At 37.6% G+C, this 19,077-nt stretch overlaps 1 protein-coding gene across 5 annotated transcripts; it reads left to right on the forward strand.

The window, feature by feature from the left end:
• Positions 1-15,180: 15,180 nt before the first annotated feature.
• LOC112272717 (uncharacterized) lies at positions 15,181-18,912 on the forward strand. 5 transcript variants are annotated; one of them, XM_090256344.1, is made up of 7 exons: positions 15,181-15,907; positions 16,536-16,634; positions 16,789-17,051; positions 17,250-17,367; positions 17,495-17,703; positions 17,987-18,080; positions 18,380-18,912. In XM_090256344.1, exons 1-7 carry the CDS (start codon positions 15,467-15,469, stop codon positions 18,599-18,601), a joined length of 1,446 nt encoding a protein of 481 aa, XP_090112470.1. In that variant the 5' UTR covers positions 15,181-15,466; the 3' UTR covers positions 18,602-18,912. The 5 variants fall into 5 exon arrangements, with proteins under 5 accessions (XP_090112470.1, XP_090112471.1, XP_024356546.1 ...); XM_090256345.1 differs by having other exon boundaries at positions 18,397-18,912; XM_024500778.3 differs by having other exon boundaries at positions 15,181-15,941; positions 17,987-18,912.
• Positions 18,913-19,077: the final 165 nt, after the last annotated feature.

Consider the following 19,077-nt stretch of genomic DNA (forward strand, 5'->3'; position numbering starts at 1 on the left):
TAAAGTGTTTGGATAATTTTGTGGTGAATGGTTTAATTTTTTTTTTTTTTTTTTTTTTTTTTTTAAAAAAAAAATCTGAAAGGCTTTGAAAGAACGACCAATAAATCTGTTTTTACTCAAGTGTTGCAGATATAAATCAGAAATTTTTTAGTCTCAAACTTTTAGGATGTTAAGTATGAAGCTAACATTTTAAAATTTTCATGACACTGATTAACATGCTTAGCAAAAACATAAGAAAAAAGTAATTTTGAGAAAACCAAGGTTTCAATGTATGTATACATATATATAAATATATTTATATATATACAATTGTGTCGGTTCATCACATCAGATATACAGATTAAAATTTCAAATGCAATCTTGGATTATCAATGAATAGATTGAAGTGGTGCTTGCTTTAGTTGTTTGTCTTAGCATGGAAATACTAATAATAGAAATAATAATAATAAACTAAAATTTTAAAAATGAAAATCATAGTAGAAAGTCAGAAGCCAAGGTTTAAATTGTTAACAAAAGTGGTGTGTAACATCTAAAACATGAGTGGGAAACAATGAGTTTATAGTTCACTTCTTACTTGGTCTATTTTGTGAAAAGGCTGTGGTTCCTAAAAATGATGCAATCATTGAAGTAATCATTGAAATCCTTACAGTTTTACCCAATTTTTTAATAAAGCTTATTTATTTAAATACATGTCGAAGTGAAGGAAATTAAGGGTTATATAATATGTTTATATATAGATAACTAGATAAATAAATAAATAAATAAATAAATAAATAAGATGATATTAAGAATTACTTGGAGCTGAATTATTTGCATCAATCACGCAAGATTTTCTTACATGTATAATTATTTTGAAATAAAAATTAACTTGATTCCCAATAAAAAATTTTAGAAATACATTAATTCTATTAAAATCAGGATACTCATTGAACATTGCAAAACGGAGTTATCTATAAATAGCTTATCTAGTGCACCTTTTAAACTTTTGTGATGACCATGAAGACTTCCAAAATTAATATAATGTCCATAAACATGAAGGTTTTATCATAAGAAATATTATAAAAATATACATAAACTAGATTTTCAGCCACATTTGTAACAAAAAATAGGTTAAAAACTTTGAGTAGGCAATAAATAACAAAAAATAAAATAAATTGTGGTAGTTTACTCAGATTGAATGAGGATGAAGGAAAGTTAATCTTCCAAAAACAAAGATAATGGGTTTGCACATCTACCAACTGGCATTCGCGTGACCTTGTGTTTCGTGTTGCGGGAGCTTAGAGCGGCGATGGTCCAGCTCCATCGTCACGCAGCGTTTATTCGCCGGTAACGTCATTGCATGACAGATTAACTCGTTGAATCCCCTTCATCATCTATCAAACCAAAGCCCCATCTCGACAACTGTTCTGAAAATCAATTATATCCTCGTCAAAATTGCCTCCAGAATGCGCAACCCACAGCTAGATCGGTTGCCACGAGAGCCCCCGTAGGTTTAGAAGCTCATCAGCGATCGGCATTTTCAGACGCGACCGAGAAAAATTGCCACTGCACAGAAGCGTATATGCATCGCCCAGGCTTCCAAGTACAGAAACGTGGCCAGTCAGGTTGGACAACCACGGCACGCATCGCTCGTGAAAAAGCGAGGGTGAGAAGCCAGAGCGGCACTTGGAAGGGAAATTGGGTGGGGATCCACTGGTGAAGCAAGACGTCAATCCAATCTCAACACAATGGCAAGCATTATTCGAATCCTACGAGCAACTCGATGCGTCGACAGAGACCTAGTGGCAATTGAGCGGCCTGAATGCTGGCAAATTCCCTCGTCTGTTTCTGCCCTAGCGGCCAATCCTCTTGAAGTCCTCATCAGTCACTAGCTAGTTGTCGACAGAACTGATCTCGAAGAATGCAATACGAAGCAGTGCATGCACGCCATTGCTGTTCATGCGCCTGATTTTGATTGGATGAGTTCGTGCGCACGCCATCCAATCAAAATCAGGCAGCTGGCCAGCAGGAACTCATCGTCAAGTCGCGGACGGGTGTGGTCGCCGCAGGATCTCGCAACGGGGCAATCTAGCGGGAGAAGCAACACCTCGGGGAAGAGAGAGAGAGAGAGAGAGAGAGAGAGAGAGCTTGTCGACGCCCGCCATTGCCCTTGGGATACCAAGAGTCAAGCCTTACGGGGCAAGAGTGAAGGGGGGGTGGGATCGTGATGGGGAGCAGTGCCACGGAGGCAGCGGTCCTGCAACATCAGATCCCTTCGTGCACTCCATTTTTGCACAGTGGTCCCCCAGAATATTTGCACAAGCCTGCTTCGTGGAACTGGGGGAGGGAGCGCAAGTCTCGGCGAATCCAACAAAATCTCAACGGCATGTGGTTGCCGGGATGGGCGCCCCGGCCTGACCCCATTTCCGCCGCAAGATCTCTCTTTTCTGCAAACAACGCAAATTGGGGAAGAAAGAAAGGAAGAAAGAAGTGAAGAGCGTAGGAAAGGAAGGAAGGAAGGAGGGAAGGAAGAAAGAAACCATAGTAGCCCCTTCCGGAGTGGCGGTTGCCGCCACCGCCATTTGCACAGGACCGTGCTCCTGCGAATCGTACAGCAGCAAGCCATCGGCGCAGCATCTTTCCTGCGTTGATCGTGTGATGACTGTGCTGCATTATGGGCACCGCCATGAAATGAATGCCAAATCTCCCCCCCCACCCAACCCAACAGAGTCCATCAGGCTTCCGTTACATGACCGGAGATGACACAATACACTTTGCAATACTCTTTTCTTCTGCTAATTCTGTTTCTTTGTAAGTGAGACTAATCAAGCTGAGAGTCATCAAGGCATCCTTGCAAATATATTCCACGTTGTTGCCCGACTCTTGTTTTGCAATTCGATGCTTCACAAGGTCTGCGTTTGCTGCGAGATCTACTAGGCAACTTGTGAGCAATAATCATATACACACTTCGACATCTTCTGCTGCTGCTGCTGCTGCTTCTCTTCTCTAATTTTTCTTTGTTTTTATGATTAGTTTTGGAATCAGGCAGTGTTTCAACCCAATGAGTTTGTTACTGCAAGAGTAATATGAGTCCTAGGAGACGTAATCCTGCCACTCTTGGGCTAAACTAAGTCTTAGAAGATGCAACAGAATGGCTTGACAATCTCATTGAGCCTCAATTTGTTGAACAAATTTGGTGAACAATTTGGTGAACAATCTCTTTAGTTGAATTACTTGAAACCAACACAATGTTTTAATTTGAAAGGTGTGAAATTCAAATAATCTATTAAGCAGCCTATAAACATTTTTCATGTGCTGGTTTGTTTGAAAACTACTCAATTCAATTTGTTTCAATTTTAATAAAGCTTTTATGTAAAGAACTTTAATATGCTAATTAAAATCAACATTGTTATAAATTTTCCCTTTTCCAAAAAAGTCTAATTTAAATGCATTTTCATTCCAAAATCTTTAATCCCTGATCATGATTTTTAGAACATGGTTTAAAATTTCATTTTACATTTATACTATTTATATATTTATAATTTAAATAATTCATGATTTATCTTTTATTCTAATTTTAGATAATAATAAAATGTTGATTCAAAATAGAAATGTAGTAGCAAGATATCATTCTTGTATTAAGATAACATCATTCCTTAATACTAACAATAATTATATATAAAAGTGCAAAAAGAGTTTTTTTTTCTTGTCAACTACAATTCACTAAATCTCTTATTTTAATCTAAACTACTTTCACTTCTAATTGTCATTGCTAATATTTTCTCTTGGTGCTAGATTTTTTATTCAAATATCATTTGTTAGTATTTAATATTACACACCAATTTAATTTATTGGCATCAGATATTGTATACCAATATCATCTTTTGGCACTTGATATTGCACACCAATATCATCCATTGGCATTGGAGGTTGTATATTGATTTAAGCTATTAGCATTGGATATTGCACATCAATATTATCTATTGGCATAGGATGTTATATATTAGTATCATCTATTAGCATTGGATATTGTATACCAATATCATCTAATATATGTTGTACATTAGTATCATCTGTTGAATGTTGTAAGCTAATATCATCAACTACTTACAATCTCCATAATTTTTGTAATTCAAGTTTTTATTTATTAATTTATTAATTTATCAATTTATTTTGAAGGATTATCTATAACTGCCAAATTAAAGATTTTATACATACTTTAGATTAACTTTTAGTTTAATATTCATTTTCCTAATTGTCTTTCTTTAATGGAATTTTTTTAAAAAAATGGTCTTCTAATTATTATTATCAATTTTCTTAAAAGTTATAAGATGAGATCATACATTTTTGCAATATGATGCTACTAACACTCTTTCTCTTGCTTCTTATACAAACTTCAAAGAAGCTCAAACTACAATTGAAGACTTTGCAAAAGAAGAAGGATACATGATTTAGAAGAGAAGATCTATGAAGAAGGATAATTAGTGAGATGGAGATTTTAAAAGAGTGGACTTTGTTTGTGTATATAGCAAGAAGCTTGTAGTGAGAGAACAATAATTAAAAAATACAACAAGTAATTTAACTTGTAGTTTCTATTGCTACAATTCCATATATAGCCAAGTAATCTTTAACCAATGTTTTCATACCTCTCTTACCAAAGTTGGTTTGAAGAGAATTACTAGTATCCATCAACACTATCTTTCCATCTTTCTAAAAAATAACACTTTGTTGCACCATTTCATTGAATTCAATACAATCTTTTTGAGAATGAAAATCATTATTACATCAAATACATCTATGCATGTGTCATTACTTAGGAATAGCCTTTGAACTTTTTGTAGAAGTCTTCTCTTCAAGCCTTGCAAGTTTGATTTGAAGATCTCGTATTCCATGTATAATCTCATCAAGTTCCATATCTTCTTTCTGTGATGTAGTCCTTGGAGGTTGGACAATAGGTACTGTCAATTGTAAAGTAGATACTTGAGTTTTAGGTACTTATCTAACTCCTTGAATTCCAACTCTATTTTTTCTTCTTTTTTTCTTTGCAAATAATTCCACAAAATCTTCAACTTCTTTCCATTTTGTTGTCTATCCTTCATCTTCTTCTTTATCTTCAAGAGGAATTTTCAACTTCTCTTACAATTCTCTATTAGTTGCTCAAAGAAACAATTCAATCTTATTTCGCTCTATAGTTAATTTTTCCATCTTTGATAATTAAAAATATTGCCTCTCAAACTCCTTTAAAAGCTCCACATCTTACAAATTCTTATTAAGCTATTCAAACCATTTCAAAAGTGATTTTTGATAATCCGATCAATATCTTCTAAAAAATATTTTTCCTTTAATGCATGCAAAATTATCTCCTATCAATCTCCAAAATGATTTATAATTGATTTAATATATTTTCTTATCTCCAATATTATAGCAAATTCAAATAAATCAACCATCTTCTTTTTGGAAACCCAATTCAATTCCATTTCCGGTACATAACATCTCAAATACTTTGAAATATTCCTTCTATCAAATTGATCAATTTTGTTAACCGTAGCTTGAAATGCTTTTGTTGCCAAAGCCTCTTTGCAATCATTGCCCTCTTATTGTTGCATAAATAATGTAAATGCTTGAAATATATTTCCAATGTTTGGATCAAAGTACATACCTTATCTACAAATAAAAAATCTACTTGAAGCTTCACTTGAAGATCTACTTGAAGCTCCATCCAAAGCTCTATAAAAAGAACTTTAAATTCAATCTTCTTGTCTTTTTGCACCATCAATTCTAAATAATTACAAATACAATCCAACACCTTCCATTGCAAATTTTTGCATTGGATCCACCACTTACATCTTAATATGTGTTGTCTTATTTGGAAATGCACCAAGCACTTGGTTGTGAAAGGTGAAGTTGTATTTTACAAGTATTCAAGAAATCCTAATAAGTTTCACCTATTGTCAAGGACAAGAACTCGATGAAAGCTAAAGAGTAAGTGAGACTTTTCTCAAAAAGAAATAGGACAAAATAGAAATATGTATATTAAGAAAGAAACTGGAATGGCTATTGCCAAAATACAAGAAAACTAGAGACCCTTGAAACTAGACTAGAAGCAAGAAAGGAGTTGACAAGAGTGAAGAGGGCTTCACTCTTGCCTCTATATATACTATCTAACTAGAAGCCACATGGCGATGTTCTATAAGACCTCCAATATATGTTGACTTTCTAGGCCACATGCCTTTGCTTACAAGGCAAGTTTTTCTATGGATGGACCACGTAGTTAGCTTGTTCTTTAAGCTTCCAACATGTGTGGCACATGGCTAACTTGTTGACCAAGTTTCTAGCCTAAAAGTCAACTATAGACTCCTATAAAGTCAAAACAGCGTCTAATGAAGCTTCTAAGAAGCTTCTCTAGAAGATATTACACAATTAACCTACTTTTATCTACTTTTACATACTTTTATCTATTCATATAGGTAATTATATGTATGTCTGTGACATTACCCCCCCTTCTAGGGACGAGTTCCACGAGGAGCAGTGATTATATATTGAGAAAGTCTAATATGCGGCGAATTGTATTTGCTACATACTCTGATCTTTGTTCTCTTCGAAGATAGTTGATGGGTCCTCTTAGCCATCGATAGTGTCCCATTCCAGGGCGAGAAGACCACCCTGTTATTTGATCACTGTTGAGGCCTTCATAACATCTATTCGAGGAAGAACATGTCGTTCTTGAGGGTCTTCATCTCGGTTGCGTCGTCTTGAAGGTTGTGACAATCGCAATGTCTCATCCGGTAAGTCAGCAAACGAAGGTTCTTGAGTTGAATCCGCTGGTTGTTGGCTCTCCATCTAATTAGCGTCACAAATGCAAAGAAGTTACAAACAAGGATAGAAAATTGAATGTTATCTTGCCTCAATCTTGTCTCTTTTATAAGAGAGGTTTTCATCTTGGTTTTGATGGATGTCGTTGATGAAAAACTTTGACTTTAGCTGATGCATTTGCTAGATTCCTGGATGGCTCCCATGTGCGCTCACTAATATCATATCCGCGCCAATGAACAAGATATTCCAGCTTATTTCGGCGCCGCCTTGAGTCTAATATCTCTTCCACCTCAAATTCTTCATTATTATCTACTTCTATAGGAGGCGGTGGCATTTGTCTTCTTCCTTGTATATCCACTGTCTTATATGGTTCAAGAAGAGACACGTGGAATACAGGATGGATCTTCATTGACTCCGGTAGATGTAACCGATATGCAACTGGGTTGATCTGTTCAGAAACAGAAAAGGGGCCAAGCCTACGATAGTCCAATTTGTCACAAGGTCGAGTGGTCTTGATATTGCGACGAAGTAGCCATACCTTATCACCCACGTTGAGTTGTGGTTGCTCTTTACGATACACATCTGCATTTATCTTTTGTCGTTCTTGAGCTTTCTTCAACTGCACCTTCATTATTGCATGTAACTCTGACAACCGATTTGCCATATCTTCTGCTGCAGGATTATCAACTTTTGAAAAATCAAAAGTATCAAGTCGTGGATGATAGCCATAATTGGCAAAGAAAGGTGTTTGTTGCGTGGAAGAATGTACTGTATTATTATAAGCAAACTCTGCCAATGGCAGAAGGATTGTCCAATCATCTTGTTGGTAGTTGATGGTACACCTTAAATACTGTTCCAAGACTTGGTTTACGTGCTCTGTTTGTCCATCAGTTTGAGGATGGAAAGCTGAAGATAGCTTTATGTCCACTTTTAAAATCTTGAAAAGAGTCCTCCAGAATCTCGACACAAATTGAGTTCCCCTATCCGATATGATATCTTTAGGTAATCCATGATAGCGATAGATATTATCAATGAAAAGCTTAGCTGTTTCTTCACCTGTGATAGATTTTGTACATGGCATAAAATGTGCCATCTTGGTGAAACGATCTACTATCACAAATATAGAATCATAAGATCTTGAGTTTGGAAGATCTGTGATGAAATCCATAGAAACAGAAGACCATGGTTGTTCTGGTATAGGTAATGGCTGAAGAAGTCCGTAAGGTCGATGTCGAGGAATTTTTGATCTTGAACAAATATCACATGATTGTACAAAGTCTTTGACTGACTTCCACATTTGTGGCCACCAAAAATCTCTTGATATGAGTTCCAGAGTCTTATTATATCCAAAGTGACCTGCTACTGGAAAGTCATGACGTGCTTGAAGAACACGCAAACGTGCTTTTCCTTCTGGAACATATAGGCGTCCTTCAAAATATAATAGATTATTCTTGAACTCGAACTTAGAAGAATCATGAGACTTGGAAGAATTATTCTCGATATCATGAACAAGAGGGTCTGAGGACATACTGGACTGGATTTGCTTGAGAAAAGTTGAATCAACAGTCAGTGTTGATTTCACTGCTCGGAGATGAAATTGCTCCGGTTTCAAGAGGACCGTTCTTTGTTGCTCAAAAGCTACATCTCCTTCTTTTGGTGCAAAATAAGAACGTCTAGACAGAGCATCGGACAAACCTTGTTGTTTTCCTGGCCGATAAGTGATAATGAAGTCGAATCTTGACAAAGACATACTCCAACGAGCTTGCCGACGATTCAACACCTGTGCTGACATGAAATACTCGAGGTTCTTGTGATCTGTATACACAGTGATTGGACTAGAAGCACCTTCTAGATAATGACGCCATTCTTGAAAAGAATCCACGATTGCAAGAAGTTCTTTATCGTGGATCTCATAATTGATCTCGGCTGTTGAGAATTTTCTTGAATGAAAAGCTATCGGATGAAGTTTGTCATCTGTTCCCATTTGTGATAAAACTGCACCCAAGGCAAAATCCGATGCGTCTGTTTCCATAAAAAATGCCTTGGAAAAGTCAACACGATATAAGACTGGTGCAGAGACAAACGATGTCTTCAAGGCTTCAAATGCTGCTTCCGCTTCTTGATTCCATTGGAATTTATCTTTACTAGTCAAGCGTGTAAGTGGAGCTGCAACTCGTGAGAAGTCTTTGATGAAGATCCGATAGTAATTGGCAAATCCCAAGAAACATTGGACATCTCTTACAGTCTTTGGAATCTTCCAATCCATGATTGTTTGGACTTTCTTAGAATCCATCATAAGACCATCATTTGAAATGATGTATCCTAAAAAGTCAACTTGAGTAGTGTGAAATACACACTTTTCTATCTTGGCGTACAATCCTGCATCTCTAAGTTTTTGTAATACTTGACGAACATGTATTTCATGTTCTTCAACATTCTTAGAATAAATCAGGATATCGTCTAGGTAGCAGACGACAAAATTGTCTAAGAATTCACGAAATACATCATTCATGAGATGTTGAAAAGCAGCTGGTGCATTCGTGAGTCCAAAAGGCATGACATTGTATTCAAAGTGTCCGTACCTGGTTCGAAATGCAGTCTTCCATTCATCTCCTTCTTTGATCCGTACTAGATTATATGCTCCTCTTAGATCTATTTTTGTATAGATCTTAGCTTGATTTAACTGGTCAAGGAGTCCTGATATCAAAGGTAATGGATACCTGTTCTTGATTGTGATCTTGTTGAGTCGTTGATAATCAAGACACATTCGTAAAGTTCCATCTTTTTTCTTTACGAATAAAATTGGAGCTCCTGCTGGAGATTTTGAATGGCGTATGAAATTCTTCGCTAAATTCTCGTCAATATATGTCTTGAGTTCAGCCAACTCATCTTGCGATAAACTGTAAATTGGTCCAAATGGTGGCTGAGTTCCTTCCTTGAGATCGATTGAACAATCGTATGGGCGATGCTCAGGAAGAATATCTGCATTCTTTTTCTCAAAAACGTCTTGATAATCCTGATATTGACTTGGAATGCCACTTGAAGTCTTTACGCTTTCAGAAATAGGTGCAGCATAAATAGCAAAAGTTGATCCTTCTTTTGCTGCGTGTATAAATGCTTTTGCACCTATAAGTGCGGGTTTTACTATATTAGACTCATGGTTTTTTACTTGATTAATAGAACTGTTACTAATGCTCCGAGGAAAATCAAGTTTACGAGAAATCCAATCTATTCGAGGATTATACTTTTCTAACCATGATAACCCTAAAATTACTGGATTAGAGGGAGATCTAATTATATTAAAAATTACGCAACTACTATGACCATTTATTACTACATCTACAGGAAGTGTTTCGTGAGTTACATCTCCAGAAGACAACGGACGACCATCTATGACTTCTACGTGTACAGGTTTAGTTTTTTGTATTAATGATATTCTATGACATCTAGCAAATTCTTCATCTAAAAAACAAGCTGAGGCTCCTGAATCTATCAAGGCAGAGGCTTTGTAATTATTAGGTCCTAAACGCACATCTATTATAAAACAAGGAGATGGTTCTGAGGAGAGGATAGGACCTTCATTAGAAGTTGTACAAGATTCCAGCCGCACGGTCCCTATTGTAGCTGGACGTAGTCGTTTTCCGACATACTGTCTTCTTTGACAGCCGTACTCCTCATTTTGTAGTTACGTCGCTTCTTTGGACAATGTTGAGCAGTGTGCTTAGGTTCTCCACAATATAAGTACAATCCTTCTTGTCGACGACGAGACTTTTCTTGCTCAGTAAGAGGTTTGAAACGTACCGCATCAATTTGCATATCCTCTACTTCTGAAGGTATGTGTTGAGGAGACGTCGGTGTTGCCATTGAATTGTAGTAATGTTGAGGCCTACTTGTGCGACTCTCGGATCGAAATTCAAAAAATCAATTGTCGTAGTTCACAGCAAAGTCAATTGCTTGACTCAATGTTTGAGGATCAGGTAAATTAAGCATCAATTTCTTTACCTCATATTGTAACTGTAGAGAAATTGACTCACAAGTGCGGCATCATCCCACTTGATATCAGTTGCAAGTTGTCGAAATTGCGAAGCATATAATGTTACTGATCGATTGCCTTGTCGCAAAATACGGATCTTGTTGGTTGCAACACGAATTGCATCATGTTCTCCAAACATGGATCGAAACTCCGCCAAAAAAGCCTCTAGATTATCCAATATTGGATCTCGTCGTTCAAGAAAAGATGAAAACCATGACAATGCTGAACCTGAAAGAAGTGTACCAATGAATCTAACTTGTGACCCTGGAGTTGGATAGCTCTGGGGTTGAAGTTCAATCACTAGTTGGACCTGATTGATGAATCCTCGAAACTTGGATCTGGTACCATCAAACTTCTCGCGCAAGGCAACTCTCGGTTTTCTAACACTCGAAGGGTGTTCCATTCTGGGAGAAGGGACATGGTTTAGTGCAGATGTTGAAGCAGCCCCAATCATCTCTATATCTTCACTTCCTACCATTCTTGTTGCTCCTTGTGGTGGTAAATTGAGTTGATGCATCACAAGCATTAACTCCCTCAATTGTTCTTGCATCTGTGCCATAGCACTCTTCATTTCAACAAGCTCTGCCATAGTAGCACTTAGAAAAGAGAAGATGTCTAATAACGCTCAAAACAAATAGAAGAGAGGAATTGATAACAAAGAAAATACTAAGAACAATATCAGTTTAAAAGAGGGTAATCCGCAACTTCTAATGCGCTTATGTCTTATCAAGAAAAAGGGGTAATCCACTCTTAATCAAGAAAAGACAAAGCTCTGATATTGTAAGTGTACTCTTGTCAATCTGTCAAGGACAAGAACTCGATGAAAGCTAAAGAGTAAGTGAGACTTTTCTCAAAAAGAAATAGGACAAAATAGAAATATGTATATTAAGAAAGAAACTGGAATGGCTATTGCCAAAATACAAGAAAACTAGAGACCCTTGAAACTAGACTAGAAGCAAGAAAGGAGTTGACAAGAGTGAAGAGGGCTTCACTCTTGCCTCTATATATACTATCTAACTAGAAGCCACATGGCGATGTTCTATAAGACCTCCAATATATGTTGACTTTCTAGGCCACATGCCTTTGCTTACAAGGCAAGTTTTTCTATGGATGGACCACGTAGTTAGCTTGTTCTTTAAGCTTCCAACATGTGTGGCACATGGCTAACTTGTTGACCAAGTTTCTAGCCTAAAAGTCAACTATAGACTCCTATAAAGTCAAAACAGCGTCTAATGAAGCTTCTAAGAAGCTTCTCTAGAAGATATTACACAATTAACCTACTTTTATCTACTTTTACATACTTTTATCTATTCATATAGGTAATTATATGTATGTCCGTGACACCTATATGAAAAGAATGTAATTCGAATTTTAATTCAAAAGTGCTTAAAGCCATTACAAAGTGCTCAAAAATAATCTTCTTAATGACCTCAATTATGCATAAACTCTAATTATCTTATTACTTTTATAATTAGGTAATTTTGATTTCTCTTTGCAAGCCTTAATTCTAATTAGTGAGTTTGGCGAACTATAACTCCTAATTTGACCATCCACTTGGTGCAAAATTTTGCATATAAATGCCACTATAAGTCTTCTCTATACTTAAAAAATTCAGCCTAATCCAACTTACAAATTGTGAAAAAAAAACCCAAAAACCACACTAATATTACATGGCGACCAACTTGAAAGTTAATACAAATGTCCTAGTACTGATTTTTCTTTCTTTACACATTAACTTCAATTAAAAATTGGTGTGTAGCTTGATCTTGAAATCTTCTAATACCATGCCAAATTTCACTTTAATCCAATTATTACATCTCAAGATATTATAGAAATTCTACCCAACCTCAAACTACCAACTTCCAATATCTTCTTGTACCAAAACCCATATATCTCTCAATTGCACCATTAGATTAACACAAAATTTTACAAAAATTTAGCACATTCAATTAACTAAGCACTATTAAATTTTGAACTATAGATGTGACACCAATTGCACAAACTAGTTAAGAGTATTAGCTTTAATTATATTATGTAAATCCCAAGTTACTAATACAAATCCTAATTTTGAACAAGAATTGTAAAGTCATTCCAAATCCTATAAAAACATGGCTTATATTTCTAATATTAGGCTCACAAATCTCAATTATTAATCTTCAAATAATCTCCTATTTTACTCTAAGTAGCTATTTTAGTTGTTGGAGGTCTGATTTCAATCATGTTCCACAAATAGTCAACCCTTGAATATCAATCCAATCTATCCTAGGATTTTTTTAGCCTAATCCTACCTTCAACTTGAGCCTAGTGTCAACCATATTAATTATTTATATCTTCTATCCTATTTTTACTAATTTATGGTCTTTTTAAGGTAGTAAAAGAAATTCTATAATCTAGAAGATAAAATTATCAAACAACCTTTAATCTACTTACTATTAAGACAAGAAAATAAACTAAGAAGCTTTTATAAAAACCATGTTAAAATGTCTTGAATTACTATTGAATCAAGATGATTAAATATTAATTAGAGATTTATTTTTAATTATATTTTCATCGTATAGTTGTGTTACAACACAACAACATCCACAACTTCAATACAAAGTCATCTGGAAAGATTGTTCTATCCACAATACAATGTGGGAACCTACACAAAAGCTCACCTATTGTCAAGAAACAATTTGGAGATACCATTGAGAGCAAAATGATGATGTTTTCTATAAGTGGAAGTAGATTAATTATAACAGGATATAGATAAGATATTTGTAACATATAATATTAATCTACAACATCCATTAAATGATATTAGTGTGTAATCTCAAGTGAATGATATTGGTGTACAAATTCCAACTTTAAAATATGATAATACTGTATAGAATCTAATAGATGATATTAAAATAGAAAATCTATTAGATAATATTAGTATCCAAATTTTAACATTAGTAGATGTTACTAGCAATGATAATTAAGAGTGAGAGCAATATAAGTAAGAGTAATAGATTTAGTAGGTGAAAATTATATTTGATAAGAAAATAAATAATTTTAGTATTTTTGTATAGAAGAGATATCAATATTAGTAAGTAATGTCCAATTAACATGTGGGTGATATCCCTCTATAATGTCCCTTAAAATATTATTGTTATATTATTATGTTTATTATTTCTAATTATTTAAAGATAAAATTTAATATTAATGTCTATAAAGAATTTGTAAATTGATGCATATATTTTAATTACTTCATTGAAAATTAAAGTCCTTAGAATCTTATAAAAAAATTTATAGAATTTTTTTTAAAATTAATTCTTTTTACTAATCTTATAAGTTTTTAATTTTTTCAATCTAATTTAATAATTCATTTATAATTAAATTATTATAAAAATCTTATAGTATTTCTAATTCAGAATATTTCTTTTTTACAATTTGATTTTACTTCTAAAATAAAATACAATATTATTTTCTAAAGTCTGAATACATAGTGAATTTTTTCTAATATATGCTTATAGAGTTATTATTTTACTCTAAATAAAGTAAAAAATCATGTTAAATGCGTAACAATTACAAATAATTTGTGAATCTAGATTTACACTGTCATTTCAAAGTCATCAACAATTAAAATCTACTGTTGTTTCATGATTCTCAGTGCTGTTTACACACAAACACACACATAAAATCACACAGATAAATATAAGAGGAAAATACATTTCATAACCGAAATTTATTGGTCAAACACACGATGTGCTAATATCTTAGTTTTAAAAATTTTAAAACAGAAAAAGAGGAGGAGGATGTATTCGAGGTTGGAAGTGAACTCGGAATGAACAGTCCGTGTTGGGCTACCGCCAGATGGCACCCCCCACCGGTGCGAAGGAAACTATCATCCATCTACCCATCCAGCGACCAAAATACATTCATCTATCAATTCATCCACCCTAACATCCATCCAAACATAGATTCCGAAGGAGGCACATAGGCCATCTCCAGATGGGACGGGGACGGGGGGGGGCACTCTAGGAACCCCCACCACGCAATGGGAATCAGGGCTGGGGGGGGGGGGGGGGGGGGTTTTGCCAGGTCCAGACCGGGGGCATCGTCCTCACGTGAAGCGATGCCCAAATCCGGGATGCTCCTTTCGCCCGCTCTTTCCGCCCTCTTCCCTGCCCGTCCCCCTTTATGCAACCCATGCAAACATGTCGTCCACCCCCTCCCTAGACCCACAAACACTCCCGTTTTCAATTGCGGCGAAGTCTTGAGTAGTGTCTTCGACACCTGTGTATGAGAGGGTATCAACCGAGGCAGGGTGGGAGTAGTGCTTTAAACAGAGACCTGAGGTAAGAGCACTCATATCGTTCTCCTCTACTCTCACGGGAGCATTCCCTCCTCCTCCCAGCCTCCACTTCCTCCTCTTTGCCCCTTTGCCCTGCTTCCCCTTCGCATTGTCACCGCCATGCATTGATCCTTGCTCATCCCGTTCCACTACGCTGAAGCACTCCTTTTTTATGCCACGTGCATGAATTCCGGTGTATTCAATGAGAAATTTGAGTCGAGAAAGAACAATTTGAGGGAGAGGGTGGACAAGGGGGGGGGGGTGGGGATTTGGCAGGTGAAAGTGGGTGGGCGCCAGGGGAAGTGCGAAGGGCGGCGGCCCCGATGGCCGCCACAGCCATTCTGCCTTCATTATCATCAACAGGGGTGCTGTTGCGCTGCTCCTCAAGCTGCATCACGAGAGAGACGCGCGTTGCCGCTCTTGACGAACTAGAACCCAATTCTTGTTTCGGACTGGTGTTGTCGTTTAGAGTACGTGAAAGTAGTAGTGGTGCCATCGGATCATTGGCGCGCTCTAGTCTCGCTGCTTCATCATCCTTTTCGCCCTCCTCTTCGTGTAAATCTCCATCATCCTCATCGTCTTCCAGGTTCGGTGCCAGACGGTCTAGCCGACCCGCGTCCCGGGGTAGGAAAAGTTTTCTTCGAGGTGGCAACCCGTCTCTGTTCATGATTCAGAGGCTGGCGTGTGCGTGCAACGGCGACAAGCAACGTCAGAAGACGATATGCAGTGCCGTTGACAAGGGCTTGGAAAATGCTGTCTGTCAGGTGGGCTGCCAGGATTTTTGAAACCTTTGAGAAGGTCAGCGTTTTTTTTTTCTCTGCTTAATTGTGAGCAGTCATGAAAACTTCATGAAGGTTTCGGGCCACGGGCTCTTTGTTTTGATGTCTTCTTCACTTGCGTAGTCATGAGCATGAAGAAGAAGCGTCTTGGCCGTAATGTTGGAACCTACGTTGCTCTGCTCGCAGTGTTAGTTGTTAGGACGATACCCTCAACGCAGAAATTGGATGAATTTGTGTCTTCCGATCTCCACGCTCTAGTCAACCTCGAAATTTGACTCTTGAATTGTCGGATACCGTAAAAGAATTGGCTACAATCTTATAATTTAGGTTGCACTATCGTAGAATGTGCCCAAGAATAATTTCTGGTCGTTAGTGAAGGTGACTTGCAGCTTTTGGTCTCCCTACGGGCTACCTTTCACCCTATCCTGTTTATGTGTTAGCTAATTCTTGCGAGATAGCCACTGTACAAGTGTGCCACGAGTATAGCTTATCAGGACCTACAGGGGTGCCTTTGATAATGTTCCAGGAACGGTTCTGTGTCACTTGGCTGGTGTATGATGAGCTTCAATTTACCGACCTAAGGTACTCAAATGTGCTCGTGCATGTTTTGCAGATGAATGGCGGTTCTCATAATGGAAATGAGCAACCCCATGGCATTTCTACTAAAAGAGTTCTGGAGCGTTGGGACGTGGTTGGGCTCGGCCAAGCTATGGTAGCTACTACTTTCACTCCCATTTCTGGTTTTTTGATCACTCTCGTTCCTTGAATACTTTCTTTGCGGACGAACTGTGTTGTTAACTAAGTGTGGACGATTGCACAGGATGCCAAGCAAGCCTTGCCTGAATGTGTTTCTTTGTTGTATTCAGGTCGACTTCTCGGGCACTGTAGATGATGAATTCCTGGAAGGATTTAAATTAGTGAAAGGCACTCGGAAGGTAGTGAATCATGAGGAAAGAGGGAAAGTGGTGCGCGCTTTAGATGGTTCCGACTACAAGCTTTCTGCAGGGGGATCTCTTTCTAACACCCTGGTCGTGTTCGCTAGGTTGGGTATGGCCAGCAGTCAGAACCCTGCGCTGAATGTTGCAATGACTGGCAGTGTGGGCAGCGACCCTTTGGGGGATTTTTACAGGTAAGAATCTGTCCGTGATCGCTGTTGTTCCCTGCATCTCTGCTTTGTAGTCGCGAATCATGGAATTGGATAGCGGGTTAGGAATGAGCTCTCAGACTCGAAGTATGCACTACCGGGAGAGTGATATTTATTGTGAGCGGTGAGATTCTAGCAATGTATGCAGGAACTTGATTCTATATTTGCGGCGTGCTTGTTCAGAGCCAAACTGCAGCGGGCAAATGTATGTTTCTTGTCTCAGCCTGTCGCAAATGGCACGACAGGCACAGTCATTGTGTTGACCTCACCTGATGCACAGCGTACTATGCTGTCTTACCAGGTACAAAAACTTCAGCCCTTTTCGCTCAGGGCTTTGGTGGTTGAATATAATTTACTTAGTTGATGTATCTGTCGCGTGTATTTAATACATTTGATGAAGCTTTGAACGTGCTTCATCATGTGAGCAGGGAATGTCTTCCACTGTGAGTTTCGATCCGGTACTGGCAGGTGCTATTGCTAAATCTAGAGTGTTGATAGTGGAAGGCTATTTGTGGGAAATTAGTCAGACTATTGAGGCGATTGCTCAAGCTTGCGATGCTGCACGCCGGCAAGGTGTATTAGTAGCATTGACTGCCAGCGACGTCTCCTGCGTAACCCGACACCGACCACAATTTTGGTGAGCCAGCATTATCAGTATATTCATAATGTATATTTAAGTATGTATATTCAAGTGGGCGCTCAGGTAATATGCAGAAGTAGGTAATGACCTTTGCGGTATCATCATTATTTGCAGTAGTCTCGTGTTGAGATTATGTGTCGGAACTGCTTCATACTAAATTGGAATGTGGTTTGAAGAACTTCGACGAGGACCTTGAAATCTGTAATTCTTGACTGGATATGCCCGTCTTTCACGTATTTGTTTGGTCGTCTAATGATGGTGGTTGGAGCATTTGTTTCAGGAGTGTTATGCGCCATAGCTCCGACATCTTGTTTGCTAATGCCGATGAAGCTCGAGCTCTTTGTGCTTCTGGGGAGGATATAACACTGGAGCAGGTCACCAAGTACCTTAACCATTTTTGTCCACTAGTCTCTGTCACTGATGGAGCTCGTGGTTCATACATTGGATTGAGAGGAGAAGTAGTTTTTATTCCACCTGCACCCTGTGTCCCTGTAGATACTTGTGGTGCTGGAGATGCTTATGCTGCAGGTGTACTGTATGGATTACTTCGAGGAGTCCCTGAACTAAAAGGAATAGGGTATTTGGCAGCTCGAGTTGCGGCCATTGTGGTGGGCCAATTAGGAACTCGTATAACAGAGGAAGTTGCTGTTGAATTTGCTGAATCTGTGAACAGGCTTTATGGTCTTCCAGATTCTCGGATAATGGAGCTGATGGGAATGAAAGAGAAAGTGCCGGCTGGGAAAACTTCAAATGTTGTAGAAATTGGTTACTAAGACGCTGCATCTATCAAAGAAGATGTTGTCGCGACCCACCGTCTTATGTGAAGTTGGGTGAACTTCCGACCAGCCAAAATCTGGTACAGATTATTAGGATTTCTGTTCAGCTCTACATGTAACTAGAAACCAAAGCATTAGTATATTTAACCCTCAGAAAGTTGGTGGAAATTGCTGCTAAGATGTAGGCATTATGGTCCAATTCAATTCAAACTGTGAATCCAGAGAACAGAAATATTGGAGGATGTGTGATAGTATCTGTTGCTTGTAGATGGTCTCAGGGTTTATTCGACAATCCAGCGAGATGGGTTGAACATTATGATTCTTAAGTCAGACTTGACCGATTTTGATCATTTACTTCCTACAGCCATTCTTGTCTCTTAAGACAGATATTATAATGTTACAGCTGCGGACAGTAGTGCACATTTTTTCAGTGTTGAGGATGCTTGCTTTTGATTTTCCCTCCAAAGGATGGGATGTGAGCATGAACGTCAAAACAGCATGTTTGATTTCTACACTTCTTATTCCTTAGAGTAGGCATACTGGTATATAATGTCTGTGAAAATTTGTCTTCTTAGGGAACGGTAAAAGTGAAATT

Source organism: Physcomitrium patens, chromosome 2 (assembly GCF_059467195.1).
Source record: "Physcomitrium patens ecotype Gransden chromosome 2, ASM5946719v1, whole genome shotgun sequence".
Taxonomy (NCBI): domain Eukaryota; kingdom Viridiplantae; phylum Streptophyta; class Bryopsida; order Funariales; family Funariaceae; genus Physcomitrium; species Physcomitrium patens.